This window comes from Solanum verrucosum, unplaced genomic scaffold (genome assembly GCF_900185275.1).
Source record: "Solanum verrucosum unplaced genomic scaffold, falcon-dt-bn FXZP01000103.1, whole genome shotgun sequence".
NCBI classification, from domain to species: domain Eukaryota; kingdom Viridiplantae; phylum Streptophyta; class Magnoliopsida; order Solanales; family Solanaceae; genus Solanum; species Solanum verrucosum.
The window spans coordinates 8329769-8348586 of record NW_026020048.1 but is presented as its reverse complement, the minus strand read 5'-3'; the positions used below and the strand labels follow the sequence as shown (position 1 = coordinate 8348586).

General features: G+C 36.0%; 2 protein-coding genes across 2 annotated transcripts; both read right to left on the bottom strand.

Moving 5' to 3' along the window:
* Positions 1–754: 754 nt before the first annotated feature.
* On the bottom strand, positions 755–9366 carry LOC125822582 (probable cytosolic oligopeptidase A). Its single transcript, XM_049501995.1, has 16 exons — positions 8895–9366; positions 8645–8812; positions 7905–8028; positions 7271–7347; positions 6667–6810; positions 6337–6567; positions 6152–6242; positions 5661–5782; positions 4904–5011; positions 4552–4797; positions 3818–3963; positions 3096–3213; positions 2134–2325; positions 1331–1396; positions 1178–1249; positions 755–1028 (listed from the first exon to the last, which is right to left on the bottom strand). Exons 1-16 carry the CDS (start codon positions 9342–9344, stop codon positions 948–950), a joined length of 2436 nt encoding a protein of 811 aa, XP_049357952.1. The 5' UTR covers positions 9345–9366; the 3' UTR covers positions 755–947.
* Positions 9367–10533: 1167 nt separating this feature from the next.
* LOC125822587 (serine hydroxymethyltransferase, mitochondrial) lies at positions 10534–16837 on the bottom strand. Its single transcript, XM_049502001.1, has 16 exons — positions 16710–16837; positions 16574–16624; positions 16397–16483; positions 15396–15517; positions 15199–15275; positions 14986–15110; positions 14219–14311; positions 13612–13704; positions 13296–13493; positions 13058–13162; positions 12402–12467; positions 12176–12253; positions 11820–11931; positions 11630–11740; positions 11095–11246; positions 10534–10725 (listed from the first exon to the last, which is right to left on the bottom strand). Exons 1-15 carry the CDS (start codon positions 16797–16799, stop codon positions 11098–11100), a joined length of 1557 nt encoding a protein of 518 aa, XP_049357958.1. The 5' UTR covers positions 16800–16837; the 3' UTR covers positions 10534–10725; positions 11095–11097.
* Between the last annotated feature and the right edge of the window lie 1981 nt (positions 16838–18818).

Sequence of the window (18818 nt, the reverse complement as noted above, 5' to 3'; positions counted from 1 at the left end):
GGTACCACTCCAATCCGAATGTGGTTGAGGTATAGTTGGTGTATGTCAATACGACTATAGTAACCCCAACAGCAGTTTGCACAGTGGACATCTTTTTATTTCTAATTAAAGGGGTTTTCAGTGGCACAGTAAAATACATTCAGAGAACTTGACTAAATCAATAGCCTGCAAAACAAGCATTTATTGTACTTGCCAATAAAAATAAATCATAATTATTTCTTTTACCATTATAGGGAGGAAAAAAGTGTTTACCAGTATATGGCAAAGAGGATTGATGAGATGATGCATAAAGTTGTGCAATCCCATTCGGGTGGAGAAGTTGACGGGCATTGAAGAATCCCTCCTCTCTTTTTTTTCTGCTAACGAAAACAAGTACTCCTAACACGAATAAAATAATTATGATACCTCAGTTAAATATATTTCAACGTCACTAACTTCTCGGGGGCTGTTTTGGACATGCTAGGTCAACGTCACTAATACCTATACAACTCTAACTAGCAACCAAACCCCCAAAGTAAACTTCTGCAGAATTGCCCAAGCATTTGGTCCAATGTTGAAGCCATTCAACTTAAACAATAATGCGGGAAAAAACCAAGAGCACCACAATGAAACAATACAGCAAAATTATCTTGGAAGAGAACATTACCATTGTGATTTCACGGTAATTAAGCAAACAAACCCCTTCAACTAGCACGGTGCACTTACTATATATGTCATATGATGATCAAAATGGCATAAAGGGATGTGCAACAGAGACGAGAAATGAGAAATCCATTTATAATCTGTAAATCAGTAGCAATGCTTTGTTCTAAAGTAAATTATTTATAATAACTTGAAAACAATTACAGTTGCATCAGTCTCCTAAAAACCTCAAGGCATGCAAATGTCTCTAATGGCCTTTAAAATGGGGCGGGCGCACTAACATTGCAGAAGGTTCTAGAACAATCTCATGCAGAAGAGGTAAGTAGGCCATTATGCCTAAGCAGTGGTTCTGGAGAAGGTTCCCGTCCTCTAAATTGCACGAAAACCTGAATATGCATCCAAAAATCATCAGTCTTGGCAAATTAAAACACAGTAAAACAGAACTGCTAATAATGGCCAAAGCTGAATTAAAGTGATCCACTTGACAAAATGAGAAAACATTAGAAGACATTGGGCATGGTTATAATCCCCCCACCTCCAGTGGAGCCTTTCCACCTCCAAGAGCAAGAACAGTCTCCCTGAATCTCTGGCCTGTTTCTTTTACAGCCTACTCAAATTTAAATCCACTATTAGTTGAATGGTGAAAAATATGATTAAAGATTACGGAAATAAAAGTCCTAAACTTTACCTTCTCATTCTCTAGTCCAACATCTTCAAAAGCAGAGAAAGCATCTGCAGACAAAACCTCTGCCCACTGCACAAATTGGAAAATACTTTTACTTGAGAGGTGGTTAAAGCATGCCTTGAGTTCTAAAACAAGTCTTCCCAAAATTCATTTTTTTTAATATAGAAGAAGATATAACACCACTAGAAAGAAAGGAGATTTCAACAGTCTAATTAGTAGACCATCTAAATCCAAAAAGTTATTTTCTTAAAGCCGGAAATACTATATAAAGAATGTAGTTAACAGGAATAGATGATAATAGAAAATCCATCGAAAACCTATTACCAGTACCATGTCAATATAAGAGAGATATTATGTTGCTGAGCAAAAGGCAGATACAAGCTATTTTTGCTCGGACTCTTAAAAAATGTCATTAGATGTGTGGTGGATCCTTCAAAAGTAGTGCAATTTTGGAGGATCCGGCACGGGTGCGGCAACATTTTTGGAGAGTCTGAGCAACTTAGGATAAAAGCAACAGTTTCAGTACTAGCCTAACAGTTTGGTCAATATAAGCATATGCTATCTAAACGGCAAGGAATTTTAAGATTAAGCAGTAAAAAGTTAATTATTACCAACAAGATTGACAAAAGAACCGTTCATTCTTAAATTACAGAAGTGAAAGCTAAATTTCAGAGGCAGCGATAGATCTAAAAAGATATAACTTCTCCACTTTAACCCCACAATATTTATACCCAACCCTCACAGGAAATACAACTAACTAGAAATATATATAGGAGCTAAGAACCAAAAAAAGAGGGGAGAAGCACCTTGTAACTGTAGTATCCAGCAGCATATCCACCAGCAAAAATGTGACTGAAACTGGCAAGGAACTTATCGTCTGGGAGTGGAGGAAGCACTTGGGTTTTCTTAGAGACTCGTCGGTCAACACAATAGATTGATTCCGAACCACCCGGAACATATTTTGCATGTAACTCAAGATCAACAGTTGCAAATCTCAACTACAAAGAAAGTTTATGGCCACTGGTAAGCATTTCAATAGCATTATGAAGTCATGACATTAACATCGTTAATGATGACAATTTTAAATAAAATACCTTCACCATAAATAAAGAGAAGAAAAGATCTACAGAATAATACACAACTCCCTGGGAACAATTTAGAGTTCTAGAAACACAATCAAAGAACGCAAAGGAAACTAACCAACAAAGACAATTCAGGTAGATGCAGGAACTGGTGCATGAATCAAAACGACAGAGAACATCCCTTTAGTGGCTACTACCGTTTTACATACTTTTGGAGCACTTACTATTGACACAACTTGATTGATTAACTAGACTTGAAGACCTGATTTAGAAAGTGTGCATTCAAATCTTGTTTCTCTCCCCTTCCAATTTCAAATTCGACATAGAAAGGGAAAACATATGTATATTAACTTTAATACACCAAAAGAATATTAGAAATGAACCAGCAAGATAGTATACATTAAATGCATGTTATGGAGAGACTTTTTTTTTTGGGTGGCCCATGGAGGTCTTGAACCTGCATGTTATGGAGAGACTAATGTCTCCCACCAAGAGTTTTAGGGGGAAACTAAGGACTCCGATCATAGACATGAATTATTTTATATAAAGAAATAGAGCATGAAAACTTTGGAATATATATTGTTGGCTAATACAATAATGGTTGAAAGGAAGATCAATCAAACAGTTATTATTGGAAAAACAAAGTAAGAGAGGACCCGAAAAGAGAAAAGTGGAGCAGTTCTCACCTGCCGAAGACTTAAGGTACCAGCACGGAAAGTCTTAGCGGCAAGAAGCTTCTTGTATATGCCTTCTGGGAGTGTCTCTCCAGTTTCATGATGCTTAGCAATACCCATCAGAGTATCCCTGCAGAGCAGCTCATCAATAAAATGAGTAATCAACAGCTAACTGATTCAAAGGAAAAGAAACATGGATTTCTTCAACCATATCACTATTGCAGTATTTTTAAAAGTGAAAAGCGCAAAATCTGACAAGGTCTGTGTGACTTGAAGCGAAAAGTGACGCGCAGGCTCCTTTGAAGTGAAGCGTACAATTTATGAGAAACTAAACAAAATCAAACATATATAAACTCAGTACAATAAAAATTAATTGCATTGAAAAGTAACTTATTGAGAGAGAATGTTGGCATGGAGACATCTTAGAAGCGACAGACAGCATAAAAAACATATGAAACAAGAGTTGATAAAATGGTGATGTTTTGTTTTGTTTGGTTTTAGAAGAATCCTTTTGATAATGTTTTAAGAGTTCATCAATTTGTTCCTTTCTTTTCTTAAGCTTGAAAGTGACCTAGGCACGCATAACAGGATAACAGGCAGGGGCCCTCTGAAAATAGCTATTTTGAAAAAGTATTTTGTCCACCTTTTTTGTTTTGGAAACATAAGTGGAGACCTTACTTGGTTTTCAACCAAAACTAAATGGATCAAGTATCATTACAAGGACATCACTGTACCTGTGATAGCACCAATTTTCCATGAATTGTGATGGCAATTCCACGGCATCCCACTCTACACCCCTTATGCCAGCAACCAAACCCTCATCCTGCTTAGTTAGCATATGCTGAAGGGCGTGTCCAAATTCATGGAAGACAGTCTCAACCTACAAAAGCAGAACGTATTCAATACCAAAAACACGTCTGATGGTAACTTTACCTTGTGTAAAAGTAAATGTTTGGTACTATATTGCCATAAATTTTCATGAACTATAGATACAACCCTGCAAATGATATAAAGCATCATGTATCTCAGAAACAAGCTAATGAAAAAGTCAAGAGTACATAAAATTTTCTGTCTGTTGAGACCTTGAACAAAAGGATTCGAGAGAAGAAGCACTGTAACCTGGGGTTTTTATATAAAAGAAGAAAGAGAAAATCCGGCCATCAGATGTTTCCCCACAGATAATAAGGAAAGAGAGGAATAGAAGATACTGTGTTTACACAGTAATACCCAACATTGACATAATCATTTACATTATGTTAGAAATATTCCTAAACCTACAATTAGTTAAAATATCTGCTAAAACATTTACTCATGTCCCTCACACCACCACCCATATCCACCCAAAAGAAAATTACTTAAAAACCCACTCTGAATGCAAAGCCTAACAAGTAGGAGATTAAGCCAAAGCTGTCATACCATGCAGCACAATAGCTTATTGAAGGCACTAAGAGTCAAAACACATGCTTACCTCACGGAATGTCATTAGGCTGGGTTTATCCCCAACTGGTGGCATCTGATTACAAACCATGTGCGCAACAGGCAATCTAGCATTGGAACCATCTCGTGATAATACACGGCTTCGGCTAACAACTTCATCCATCCAAGCACCTCCACGTTTCTCAGATGGACGAGAGTATGGATCAAAATAAAAGTAGGCAATAGGACTTCCCGAGGAATCATTCACGCGGTAAAACCGGACATCATTGTTCCAAACCTAGAAATCACACACATTGGTGCACAACATTATTTGCCACTGCATACAGGAGCAGGAGGAACAAAGGTAAAAGCCTAAAAGGAAAGGCAAGTGAACTAAGTCTTACTGGAGCTAATCCATCAACTGGCTCAACATTGATATCAAACAGCATCTTTACAAGGTTAAAAAGACCATCCATAACTCTAGGCAACGAAAAGTATGGGCGTAGTTCTTCCTGCAAATAAGCAGCATGTGAACTCAGAGCCGTACAAACACAAGCATCAAAAGGAAGTTCTACAATGTAGAGCATTTATTGAATGCTAGAGGCAGAGTGGTCTATTGACAAAACCAAAGAAGGGACTTGTTACTTACTGGTCAAACGAGAAAGAGAAGGGACTTGTGTTGATATTACTAAAGCAAGTACTAAAATAATTGTAGCTAAAATGAACAATGATACACGTGTGTAAAGAAACACCATAATGAAGCTAAAATATATTCTACTTAGCAAGATAGTAATGGTCTCAAACTATTAGGAAGGGTACATTGCTTGTCATTTTTTCAACTCAATTCGTTATAAAGTTTGGTTTAAGAAAGGATGATTAGGAAGAGCATAAAGCATCTACAATACTCGTCAACTATCAGAAGATAAACAGACATCAGAAGAAGGCATTTCAAAAATGTACAAGAAAAAATCACATCTGCACATCGTTTACTGTTTCCAATCAACACTGTCAAGTATCTCACATTGGTTGACGAAAAGAGTTGTTGTCTGCTTTTATGGTCTTGGGAAAATCCTCAAGCTAACTTTTGGTTTAAGTTAGACCCAAGGTGCATTTTTTCTTGAACACAAAAATAAAGGGGGGAGAAATAGAGAGACGGCCCACCTCGTTTAGCTCATACTTAGATTCACGAAGCCTCTCACTCCAGAAAGTAATATCCCAATGGTTCAGATCATCAGCTTCTGGAGAACCTTGACTTTTACAGAAATCTTTCAGGTCTTCCAAATCTACATAGATCAAGGGAAAAGCTTGTAAACACAAAACATTGCCAGCTAAGAGAGGTCAACCAGTTATTTTGGTTGCATCAAGGGGAGAAGAGAAAAAAGAAAAGCAATTCACATCACAAAGCACAAAAAATAAGGTGGTTAGTAGTATCTTGTTTTCAAAATAAATAAACAAAAAGAAAAGCCAACCTTTTTTTAAAGATTTTATCATCTATCAGGATTTGTCTATTTTACCCCATATCTAGTAAATAAAAACTAAAAAAGGAACTCGGAATTGATGAAGTAAAAAGTAGATCAAAAACATAAAAGCTCATAAAAAAGACTGTATAGTTTACATCTCAAATACCATTGAGATGCTTTTATAGGCCCTACCTTTAACTGCAGGATCCCAAGAAGCACTGCGAAGCTTTTCTAAAAGCTCTTCAGCTTTTCCAACAGTGGCCATCTTCATCGCCATGCTTACCTGTATCCGTAAAACCATTTTAATTTTCAAAAAGAAAAAAGACATTTAAACAACATAGATGGTATTGTGAGTTTTTTTTTTTTAAAATGTATACCTCAGCATAGTTATTATATCCAAGGAGCTTAGCCTTTTCCAATCTAAGCTTTAAAATTTGGTTAATTATCTCGGTGTTATCAAGGTCTCCACTAGAAGCACGGTTTATATAAGCACGGTACACCTCTTCTCTTAGAGTTCTATTCTTTGCATGTTGCATCACAGACATATAACTTGGCGCATCCAATGTGATGATCCATGGCCCGTCTTCTGCAGTAGCATTTTCGTGCCCCTGTTATTAGACACAGGCAGCAAAGGAGAACGCATAAGAGATAAGGTAACCAAAGTTAATTCAGTTGTCAAACATCCACAACGAGAGCTTCCGTGTTACCTTAGACACTGCTGTCTGTGCAGCCAAACCAAGAGATGTGGCAGGCAATCCCTCAATATCCTTCTTATCTGTTATTAATTTTTCAAACTTCTTGGTGGAATCTAGAACATTTTCCTCAAATTTCTGAGATAGCTTTGCTAAATCCTGCAAAATGAAGTTAAGGTCAAATGCAAGATAGTGACTTAAAATACAGTTGCAGCTGTGCAGTAATGGTCCGACTGTTTGCAATAAGTTAAAATATTACTATGAGGATAAAATCTGTAAAAATTGAACAGGAATATTCTCAGTTACTTTTAGTTCCAACATAATCATCTAGCGATTTGAATAAACAAACACTTCGCATACAAAGCCTCCAACCACCCAAAACAAAGTAAAAATCTGTCAAAATATTTTCAGAGAAAATGGAAAAACAGCCACAACATAAATCAGACAGGTGTATAAGTAAAATAACTTCAAACATACATCTAAAGCGCATCACCTGTAGATATACTGCTTTAATACCAGTCCATCAAATTTTCCACTTGTTAAGAGTGCATTTAAGAAGAGACATTTGATGGGTATAGAACAATGAGAAGACTATGTTCAACAAGAAACCAGAGCACACCTGTTCAATCTTGTTAAATTGCTCTCTTTTATCATCCTCAAGAGCGATACCACTTAGTACAGCCTCCTTTATTTGCGCTGCACGAGCAAGAAGCAGCGTGTGAGATGACCATTTAATTGCAGGCAATGCACTGGAAAGACCTCAAAAGAAAGTTAAAACATTAAAAATATGTTTCCTTTTTTTTAAGTTCAGGAATTTGGGATCTTCTTTGATTTCTCTTTTTCTTTCTTTCTGTTTCTTTTTTTTTGGAGAGGGCGGGTGGGGTAGGTTGGGAAACAACAGTTGAATTTTTAATGGAATCATGTGACCAACAAGCACTGCTACAGCTAATTTTGACCCATGTAAATGAAAATGAACACAAATTTTCACTCAAATGGCACTCTTCATGGAAGTTGGAAAGAAATTACTGTACGTGCAATTTTATTAATATACAGTTCTCAGCTTCACTGGATAAACAATAACGATTCTGCACAACTACCAAAAAAAATTGGCAGAGGGGACCTGATGCATTAGGAAAAGAAAAACTAAAACTACAGTCCTAGACAGACTGCAACAGGAATTAAATAGATTTTCATGCTTAAAGACACCTCCCAAATTCGAAAAGATTAAAGGAAAAATAAGTTCATGAACTTACATTCAACTATTCGTTTACGAGCATCATTCAAAGAGTCCCACTCAGGTGACTCTCGGATGGCTTTGAATGCATTATAGATTGGCTTACTCTGACCCAATTTAAGCTGAAAAGCAACTTTTTCCGGCTGCACAAGAAGTAAATAGTATCAATGATGCAAGCCAAATGAAAGTAGTAGTGTATCTGAGGATAAGGAGAAAAGAGCAAGGAATCTTGCAATAAGACACATATCAAGCCTCAAACTTAAAGGTGTATAAAAGGATGTATATTAGATTGAATCTTGAAAAAAGTGTGTAGTCAAACAGAAGATATCATTATCTATCCAGCAAACAACTCTGATTGGTTCAAACTCTTCTTCAGCTTTTCTTTGATGGAAGTTGGAACCAGAGGGACAATACAAAAGCTATAATACAAATTAAAAATTGAATCTACAGAGAGACGAGACTAATAAATTACTCCCTTGTGGTATAGAGTTGATGTAAAAAAAACTAAAAACAAATTGAACAGAGAAATTCAAGAACATAGAAAAGGAAAAGAACCACGTTGTGTTGATTGAACGAAAGAGACGACATCTTTACACTCTGAGAGTAAAAGAAATTAGAGATTGTTGCCAAAATACACAGTATGGCTTCAAGCAAAGATTCTTCAAGAAAACTATATCATTCGTCCAAAAGGGTTTCAGGATTATATTATTCTTCAAGAAAATTATAATTGTGATGCAAAAAGGCCCCAAGATTACGAACCTGAACTTCTTCAAGAGCGGAACGAAGTTCGGGATTATCTTTGACGGACTTGAGATGATTCACCGCACCCCAAACAACCGTCAATCTATCAATGATCTTCTCCAACGGCTCCACCAGCTTCGGCCAGGTAGGCTCAACAGTCATCTCCAAAGCGCTCAATTCCTCATCCTACACTCAAATCACAAAATTAACGCGCCACGCTACTAAACCCTACGTTATTTCCAAGTATATAAGAGAAATCGAAACATACTATTTTCTTAAGCAAGGCACGAATTCCAGGACGGACGTGCTTGGCTTCGATTACATCGAATGGTGGGAAATCGAAGTCCTTCAACAAAGGATTGTCATCGGAAGCCATCGACATTTTAGAAGGATGATCGGAAATGGATGCCGACGACGGAGAAAATGATCGGACGGTGATGGATTTGCGAGGGCGATTACCGGGAGAAGTTGACTTGCGGAAAGTGTGAAGACAGAGAGAGAAAGAGGAGGACCAAAGGGGACAAGAACGGCACTGAAGTAGGTTTTTGGTAGATGAAGGGAAAAAAGAAGAAGTGGGTCTTAAGCAAAAATGAGCTGAACGAGATAGAGAAAAACGAGTCGCCATTAAAATGAGGAGGAGGGTTAATATAAGTGACGAAGTGGTAGTGGAGCCGTACAGGATTCGGCTTGGCGGTGACCCTATCCTCCTATATTTCATCTTGGCCTTTTTTTTTCCTTTTGTACAAGTTCTGAATAAAGTTAAAAGTGTAGTAATTCTCTTTTTAGACTCATGTATATGTTTGATGTGATGTATTAGTATATATCTATTGAATTGAATTATTTAATTACTATAACATGACTTAATAAGTTAGATCTTATTTAATTGTTTTTGGCTTGATACTTGATAAAAGATTTGATCTTAATCTTCCGTATTGTGCAGATAGAAAACAGTTTTGTGTTGTTATGTACATCTTGAAAACTATCACATGTTGTGCAAATAACAGTCTAGAGCGTCAGTATGTGTGCTTCATGCTTTCATGTTGTTCTGTATATCTTGAAAACCATATGTTGTGCAAATAAACGGTCTTGAGCATCAACATGTGTACTTTCATGTTGTTTTGTACATCTTGAAAACTGTCATATGTTGTGCAAATAAACAATCTCAACCATCAACATGTGTTTCAGCTGTGTGCTTTCATGTTGTTATGTACATCTTGAAAACTGTCATCATCAACATGTGTGCTTCAACGGTGTGCTTTCATATTGTTATGTACATCTTAAAAATTGTCATATGTTTGTTATGTACATCTTGAAAATTGTCATATGTTGCGCAAATAAACTTATCTCAAACATTAACAAGTGCATTTCGGCCGTTGCTTTCCTCATATGTGAGCTGCTTGGCCTAGTGGTTAAAGCTTGATATTTTATGCTAAAGGTCCCAAACTTGAGAGAAGAATGAGGTCAGTTTTTGAGAGATTCCTCGAAGGTGAGATGTTATAGGTCATTTCCTTATGATATTAAGAAGTTTAAAAGAGATGGTCTGTTCCAATAGATGGCATCATATATGTTGATGCCTTGATCTATCAAGAGTATGGAGACTTGATATTATCAAAATGGAGTTTTATCGTGAAAAGCACAAGCTAACTTGTAAGTTGTCCAAGCTCTCGTCGAATGGTAGTCATGGTATCACCACTCTGGGTATGAATTCAGACATGATCTCTTAGTTGAAAAGAATACATATAAAGAAACTACTGTAAATAAAATGATTCTAAAATCTTTAAAGAATCATGCTCAAGAAAACTATTTGACTACCTGATCAGTAATAGTGCAATATTTTATTTGTTGCTGAGCAGTATCAGTGATATGGTAGGCTAAATAGATAACAGAATCAATGAACAAAATTCATGAAAGGTAACAAAAGTTTATTGCTTTAAAAGGACCTCAGTTGGACTGTAGGTGTTTAACATACAAACTGCATACATGGGAACCAACATCTGCTGGATTTCTTTACATATATAAGCATGAGATCATGTACTTGAAAGCAGGCCATGGTTGAATTTTCTTCCCCTTTCACCTTTATGAAGCTGGATATTAGTTGCCTGTTACACGAACAAACCACAAACGGGAAAAGAAAACAAATGAGCCACGATTGAATATGAAGAGCAAGGAAATAACCACATTTGAATAGGATATAAAGGAGTAAGTCTGATCTGAAGTATGAACTACTACTCAAGCAAACCAAACATGTCCAAGTTTCTTTGAGATCCATATTATGATGCTGAATATTTGCTGATAATATTCCAATCTCATAGCATAGAAAATTATCCTTATGCTTTCACATCACAGGCTATCTGATTTAAAGTACCATAATGTTTTCATAAATTTTGATTGCTTTGTGGCTCATCATAGTCAAAGGGACACAGTTCGTGACGAAACAAGTATTTCAATGACGTACCTTGTGTATGTACCTCTTAGTTTTTGTACTTCATGGTTTCTTTCTCAAACCCAATTGTAGGGAACTGCTTAGCATACTCCTCCACATCATGACGGAGTTTTGCAATTTCAGACTTGATTGGAGCACTGGATTCTAGTGTTGCTACAAAGTCTTTCAACTTTGTCCCTGATACAAGAAGATGATATTATGGTAACAGTGAAAGTAGTTCGCAGTTTTAAAAAACCACACGAATTCAAATGTTCAAGCATTTGAGGTAACAAAATCTAAGCCTTTACACTAAAGAACTAAAAGGGTGATAATAAAAGGAACAACACATACTTATGTATACCTAACAAGTCGGACATCTATAGACAAGGTATTGTTTTATGAGATTTAATTCATATGCATTGATAGTGTTAAGAATATTTACACTACTGGTAAAGCTCAATTGGTCATTGCAGATTATTACTTTGTTTTCCAGGTTACCATATCATACTTAATATGAAGAGTTGCATCTTGTAATAGGTCAACTTAACTACACGAACGTGTATAGCTGGAATCTTACACACCTTGAGTTTCAGCCTTTACTTTCACTGCTATCTTCACAGCAGCATCAAAGAAATCAGCAACTTTAACAAAATCTTCCTCAAGAAATCCCCGAGAAGTGAGTGCAGGAGTTCCTGATTAACAATAGTTTTACCAAGTTTGTTTACAAGGAAGAATAACTAATGAAGAAAATATCAAAGAGAGAGGTCTTACCCATTCTGATGCCACCAGGGACCATGGCAGATACATCTCCAGGAACGGTGTTCTTGTTGGCTGCAATATGTACAGCTTCCAAGACTTTTTCAACCCTGGAACCATCAATACCCTGTACAAGGACCAGGCTCAGTACTTGCATTGTATTATTTCTTTCGTGATAGAGCGTAACAGATGCCAATGTATAACATGCAGCAACCTCATGCACTAATATCTCAGCTGATCTTTGAAAGAGCTCACTGTAATAACTGTATTGCTTAAATTTTAATTCATCAAAAGCAATTGTTAAATTTAGTAGTCCTCACAGACAACTCATGAGGAAGGTTTCTCCCTTGTCCTAGAAGTTCATACTTTACCTTGTTTTTCATGTTCACCAAAACCAAGTGATTATTGGTTCCTCCAGAGACAAGTTCATAGCCCTTCTCCCCTAAAGCCTGCAGGATTGAAAAATATGCAACAGCAATGAAGAAAGCAATATTATGGAGATAATGAGTCAACCATAATTTATAGTTTTTTTTAAAATAAACTATGGATTTCACTAATATGCTTCTGTTGGGAACTGCATATTTCATTGACTCTTACCTGGGCAAATTTTGAGGAGTTGCTGAGCACTTGCTCTTGGTAAGCTCTGTATTCTGGAGTAGTGGCCTGCATTTAGTAAATTAGAAGCATAGTGAGAACAAGCACCATCACAATAATTTTCATAATTACCTAAAAAATACTCAAGAGCAAAATGGAATGCCTTTCGAGTTTAGTGAAGTTATTTCAGAAAGTATTGAAGCCAACAAGGAGTAAGAAGAATTTCCCATGGTTAGAGAGATCAGTTCTTCCAAAACCTCAAAACTCTTTGAATACAGTAGTACATAAATGGCATTTATCTTTGTTTTTAGACCTTTTACAGCTTTAATTTGCATTCCTTGACAAGCTGCTTCATATAATCATATGTTTTTCACACTTTGAGCAAAAAAGGAACAATTTAGTAAGACATCAGAAGTGCTATCTGAGGGTGTTAGTGAAATTCCGGGACAATAAGTGCTCTGTATTCTGCTTGTTTCACAAAATCAGTTGCTGAACTAAGGTCAAAAGCCTTCAGCTCTTAAATCTCAAAAGGCTTATTTCTTCGGCTAGCACACAGAGATCTCTCACATCCCTAAATAATGAGTAATAAGATCCTTTACTTTGCCAGTAGCTATACAATTAACTGAACTATCAAAAATGTTGTTGTAAAGATATGAAACCTGTTTCAAGGCAACTGCCAAGCCAGTGATGGTGTGATTGTGGGGACCACCTTGAAGTCCAGGAAAGACTGCCTGGTTAATTTTGTCTTCATAGTCGTAGAAAACCTTCAAAATTAGCATGAAATAATTATGCTATTAGTTTTGACACTAGTTAGTAGGTCATATGAAACTGGTTAAATATTTTAGGAGATGTGATGCTGAGGTGACAGTTTAAGTGGAAGTCTGCTCTTTAACTAACCTCCTTGCCTTGCTTGTTAACCTCTTTAACACCCTTCCTGTAAAAAATCATAGCACCACGAGGGCCACGAAGGGACTTGTGGGTTGTGGTAGTGACAACATCAGCATAATCAAATGGTGATGGGATAACTCCAGCTGCAACCAATCCACTAATGTGTGCCATATCTGCTAACAAAATAGCTTTCTGTTTGTTGCAAACCTGCCAGATATGCAAAAAGGCACAAGTTCAAATGCATTCTCTAAAATTTATCAAATTATCAACTTAACTTAATATAGACAATTAAGTAAATATTGCACCATGGTAAAGTAAAGTTAACCTTTCGGATTCTGTCATAGTCATAAAGACGTGCGTAGGCACTAGCACCAGCAACAATCAATTTTGGCCGAAAGAGTGTGGCACTTTTCTCGAGCTGCAGAAAAAATAAGAGTCACAAAATGTTTAAAGATAATAGGTATCCGTTAATAAAATTCTAACATTACAAGCACACAATAAAGTGGATTAGCCTTCAATAGTACTAATTAACTGAATAAACATTTATGACTGACAAGTTTCTTTTACACTTGCTAACATAACCAGACGAAAAATCAGTTATAAGAAGTAAAAGAAACATCAAAATAATCTGAAAAATATAATAATGGAGGCAATGCTAGCTCCAACTTATTGTCTCATACTAATGACAAGTTATCTGGACATCATTATGCTGAATCAAGATGGACCTTCTGATATAACATTAAGTTACTTCTAGTTTTCATCATGTTATATTATGCTTTGTGCCTCTACATAACTTTTGACGAATGACAACAAACTCTTAAAAGGAAACTTGATTTACAATGCTGAATATGATTATAGGGGTACACCATTCAAAAGGAGAGGGTGAAGGGTAGAGATCAAATGAATAGAACTATAAGAAAGCAAAAAACTACCTGGTCATAGTCAATATAGCCAGTGCTCTCATCGAGTCTGTATGGCATTGTCTCAAAGAATATAGAGACTGCAGATATCTTCTTTGTATCAGTCTGTGATAAATAAACATAAGACACGCTGTATTAATGTAACTAAAATTAAATCATACAATAATTGCACTAGAAAGAAGAAATCAAGGTTTTCCAAGAATAAGCTGACTCTAACTCCAGATCTGTACGGAATGTATGAACATAATAGGGACATGGACTCATCTATGCACCAGTTCACATGTGTTTAACTTCATTTTTCTCAAATTTTACCAGCAATAACTTCCAGATTTAAGATCATGCGTGATTTTAAAGCAGAAAAGTTTGGTCTTCTAAAGAGGAAAGGCATCACCAACATTTTAACTAACAAAGATCAATGCAATATATGAACCAACCTGACAGAAATTGCATACAGCCACATTTAACAGCAGTTCAGTTTAAACTGTCCTTTATTCACATATCAGATAAAATTTATGGGATGTTGGACAAAGTCCGAGTGAAATTCCTCATCCACGAGAATGGTAAGGCAGAGGAACATAAGTAGTATAACCAAATGCACCTCATAGAAGCCCAGAAAACATTAATTGCCTATTACAAAGGACCCTGGAAGGAGTACAGTATTTACACAACAAATACTAGTGCAAGCTTCTTAAGTTCCCACACTTTTTTAAGTAATGGTATTAGTTTGCAACAATAGAAACCAGTCATAAACGACGAGAAACAACAAAATATAGAAGTACCTGATATCCATGAGAAAGATGTCCACCATGAGGAAGATCAAGAGCCATGATTCTCTCATGAGGTTTTAATAATGCAGTGTAAACATGAAAATTAGCGGGTGATCCTGATAGAGGCTGCACATTCACTGCAATAAAAAAAGGTTAATTGAAATGAGTACTTCTAGTTTCTAGCACTATTTAGGCGATGAAATATAATTGAACAAAATTTATTACCTCCCCATTTTGCAGGATCCAACCTGAATGCTTCCAAAGCACGTTTCTGGCATAAGGTTTCTGCCATGTCTATGTACCTGGACAGCCACCCATTCTTTCATAATGTTAAAATAAAATCTGAAGTTGATATATGACATGAAAATACAGGTTAATGACAAAAGTATTAGGAGTTGAAAAATAGCAAACATTCTGCGTACTCATTTCCTCCATAGTATCTGGCCCCAGGATATCCTTCACTGTACTTGTTAGTCATGACTGATCCAACTGCTTGCATCACCGAAACGGAAGTGAAATTTTCTGATGGAATGAGTTCGAGCCCCTAAAGAAAGCATTTTGAACTTTGGTAAGACATTTAACTTCCATAGCTAACTGCTTCTTTGCATCTTAAACAAAAGAAAGACAACTAGCAGAATGGATGCTATATGTGATAAGAAGAGTAAAAGAAATGAGACATACTATATAATTCTTAGCTAGCCTTTTCACTACTGATAAAGAATTTTTAGTTAAGCATTCAATGCTCTTAACAGGAGATTGATAAGTTAAATTAATTTCAGCAGTTGGAAGTTGGAACTCCCCACGAAGTAATCTGAAAGGCATTCATACTTAAAGGTGTAGTCAGGAGGACAATAAAGTGAGTCAAAACAATGGCAGACAAGGAGCCAAATCCCAGCCGACACAAACAACACCAGGTAATTTTTCCCCATCTGTCTAAGCCTTTGGGGGCAGAGTACCCTGTTAGCTGTACCGATGCTAGGTTGCCATTATTTGGTGGAATAATTGAGGTGTGGGCAAACTGACATGGACATCACCGACACTAAAAATATTTAAAAGTAATTTCATATAGACTTGTTTATTTTTTTATGACAAGGGAACCCGCAACCACTACACTTTGGGTGCACATATGATTGACCCTGCTCCAGTGTAATATCCCACAAACTAAGTAAACCGCACTATATAATCCTCGTGAGACAAACTCGACAGAGAAAACATGCAAGAGGTTTCATATAGACTTGTTTATTGAAATTGAAACATCAATGTTTGGCACAGGTTCCCAAGTATTACTAGTTAAATGTTCTAATCTGCTATAATCTGAGCCTTAATCCCTTTGCGGTATGCTTTTATCAGTATAGTAATTGAACAAAATTTGAGTAAGTGAGAGATGGAAAAGAAAGAAAAAAAAAAGAGAAGAAGATAGAACCTTCCATTGGCGTGCTTTCTCATGCTCAATAATGTCAGCAATCTCAGGATCAACAACCTCTAGTGGAGCATTCAGTTGCTTTGGCCACTGAAAGCATTCAGGATTTCAAGTCAGAAATGAAAAAAACACAAGTATAATTTCACATAACACATTGATTCCAATTCATCATGAACTTACAGCTACCCCAGATTTTTCCTTGTCGTATACAGCTTCATTAGGCAGTGATGACTGCAACAAACAAAGCAAAGTAAAGATAACTTAAGGAAGAGTAATACGTAGTACTACTATAAATAAACAAGTATTAAATACAAACCATGTAATAGATAGAGCCACCATTGTAGAGACTCTTAACGGGTTTGTCAACTGTAGCGGAAAGCCTCCGAAGAGCTATTGCCATAGCCATTGCAGCTGTCCACCTTCTGCACCAGCCAACACACACTTTCAAAGCTTTCAACACACACACTTTCAAAGAGTTATAGTGAATGTTTTTTGTCTGGATTGGAAGATGGTGTTTGGGTGGTGGTAGAAATTTGGATAAATTCTATGGTCATTATGGCGCCACCTTACTCATCATATTCCATATCCTTTTCTTTTTTACTCGTGTTAAAAGTTACTCCATTAACTGCTAAAGACATTGTTTAAAATCTTAATCATATACTATTACATCTGGAATACAGCACATTATTGTTACTCATTACATAATCAATTCAAACTTAGCAATTAGCATAGTATTATATTCTTAAAAATAATTTCATTTTTGTGCACTAAAGTGTAAAATTGGACCAGTAATTCGATTGTTTGTGGGGCATATGATATGCATATCTTCCGTGGAAAATATTGTAACTTAGCGATCGTATTCTGTAATAGGAGCCATAGAAGCCCTATCCAACTTACAAGTTTCTTGACCACAAAAAGCGGCTCTCCAAGATTTAGGGTTCTTTAACCTGTTATGGAATTTGGGGAATCCTTCATTCTCGACAATTTTATCTTTTCTTGGGTCACTATACTCCCGCCGGTGACAATCCGTGGGTCCGATCGTCGCACTGATAAGACCCTCTTTTTCATCTGAAGCGGCAATCTTGTTCATCCCCGCCGAGACTGATAAGACCCTCTTTTTCATCTGGAATAATTTGGGCTTTTTATACTTATTTGCCCCGCCCCATTATTAACTTACATGGGCTTAGTGGTTGAAGAGCGCAAACTTGGGCCTGAAATTTTATTTCATTTTAGCTTCTTTTCATGTAAAAAATTGGATAAACTACTTTATTAGACCTTATATACTAATTTTACCTCTACCTTAAAATAATTACATATATTATCACTTTTAATATTTCAATAAGAGGGTTCACAATCTAAAAAAAATAGACACATGAAGTAGCAGAAGGGGGTTCAACATTTACTATATATACCTAAAAAGTTATTTTAACCATGTATATATTATATTTTATACCATATTCAGAGAAACAAATTCTAATTTCTGAAAAGAAAAACTGTTCACTTTGTTGTTGCTCAAAAATAAATGGAAGAAATTTGATTATTTTTTTTAGAAGTTGTTAGACTAGATATACTCAAACGTTGTTAAAGGGGTGATTTCCTCCTTAATTTAAGCATTTTAGTTACAGTCCTTAATTAAATATGTATCTTGCATTGTCAATTCCACGGATTTATGTATCTATCGAGTCAAGATATATGTATCCAACCAACAAAATGTGGTATAGAAAGTAATATTCGAAACTATCATGAATACTAGTAATTAGGACCTAAACTAGTGAGATTTATGTTGTTTGCTCAAAAAAACTACCTAATTAAACAAATATTCCTATCATATTTATTAATTTTATCTATAGTTTGAAAAAATTACATATTTTCTCACTAATTAATAAATTTATATAAGATTTCAAATGAGATACACCTAGATACATGTATTTTTGCTACCAAATACACTCTAAAATACAAATACATAGGGAAAGAGGCGAGCGAGATAGAAGAGAGGCGAGCAAGAAAGTAAGCATATCTCAGATACATGTGAATCATACTAGATATATCTATGTAGGATAATAGATTTATTCTTAAATATAGATACACAAGGAGATAGACGAGCAAGAGAGTCAGTGTATCACATATACATGCGAATCAATTTGAATATAGTGTATCACGAACAAATTACACCATTTATCTGGGGACCAAAATCTGGCACGGATGATAATTTTAAAAACTCACGAAAAGACACGCAATTAGATCCTAAATTCGTGAAAATTATGTTGTTTGCAATGATTTTAAGTATAGTAACTTTTGGTGCGGAAATATCATTACGATGTCATGCATTTCAAAATTAAACGAGTGCTAGGCTGTCTTGTGCCTGTAACATTTGTCTAACACTTGCCTTCCCAAAAAAATTGCCTCAAGGACATTTCCTCATTTT

Coding starts and splice junctions, on each gene's coding strand:
- LOC125822582 (XM_049501995.1), bottom strand. CDS start 9,344: ATGAAATATAGGAGGATAGGGTCACCGCCAAGCCGAATCCTGTACGGC. Junction 6,811..7,270: donor AATTTAACAAGATTGAACAG/GTGTGCTCTGGT, acceptor TTCATTTTGCAG/GATTTAGCAAAGCTATCTCA. Junction 6,568..6,666: donor CACAGACAGCAGTGTCTAAG/GTAACACGGAAG, acceptor GTCTAATAACAG/GGGCACGAAAATGCTACTGC.
- LOC125822587 (XM_049502001.1), bottom strand. CDS start 16,799: ATGGCTATGGCAATAGCTCTTCGGAGGCTTTCCGCTACAGTTGACAAA. Junction 16,484..16,573: donor AGGAAAAATCTGGGGTAGCT/GTAAGTTCATGA, acceptor GAATGCTTTCAG/TGGCCAAAGCAACTGAATGC. Junction 15,111..15,198: donor GGATCCTGCAAAATGGGGAG/GTAATAAATTTT, acceptor TTTTTATTGCAG/TGAATGTGCAGCCTCTATCA.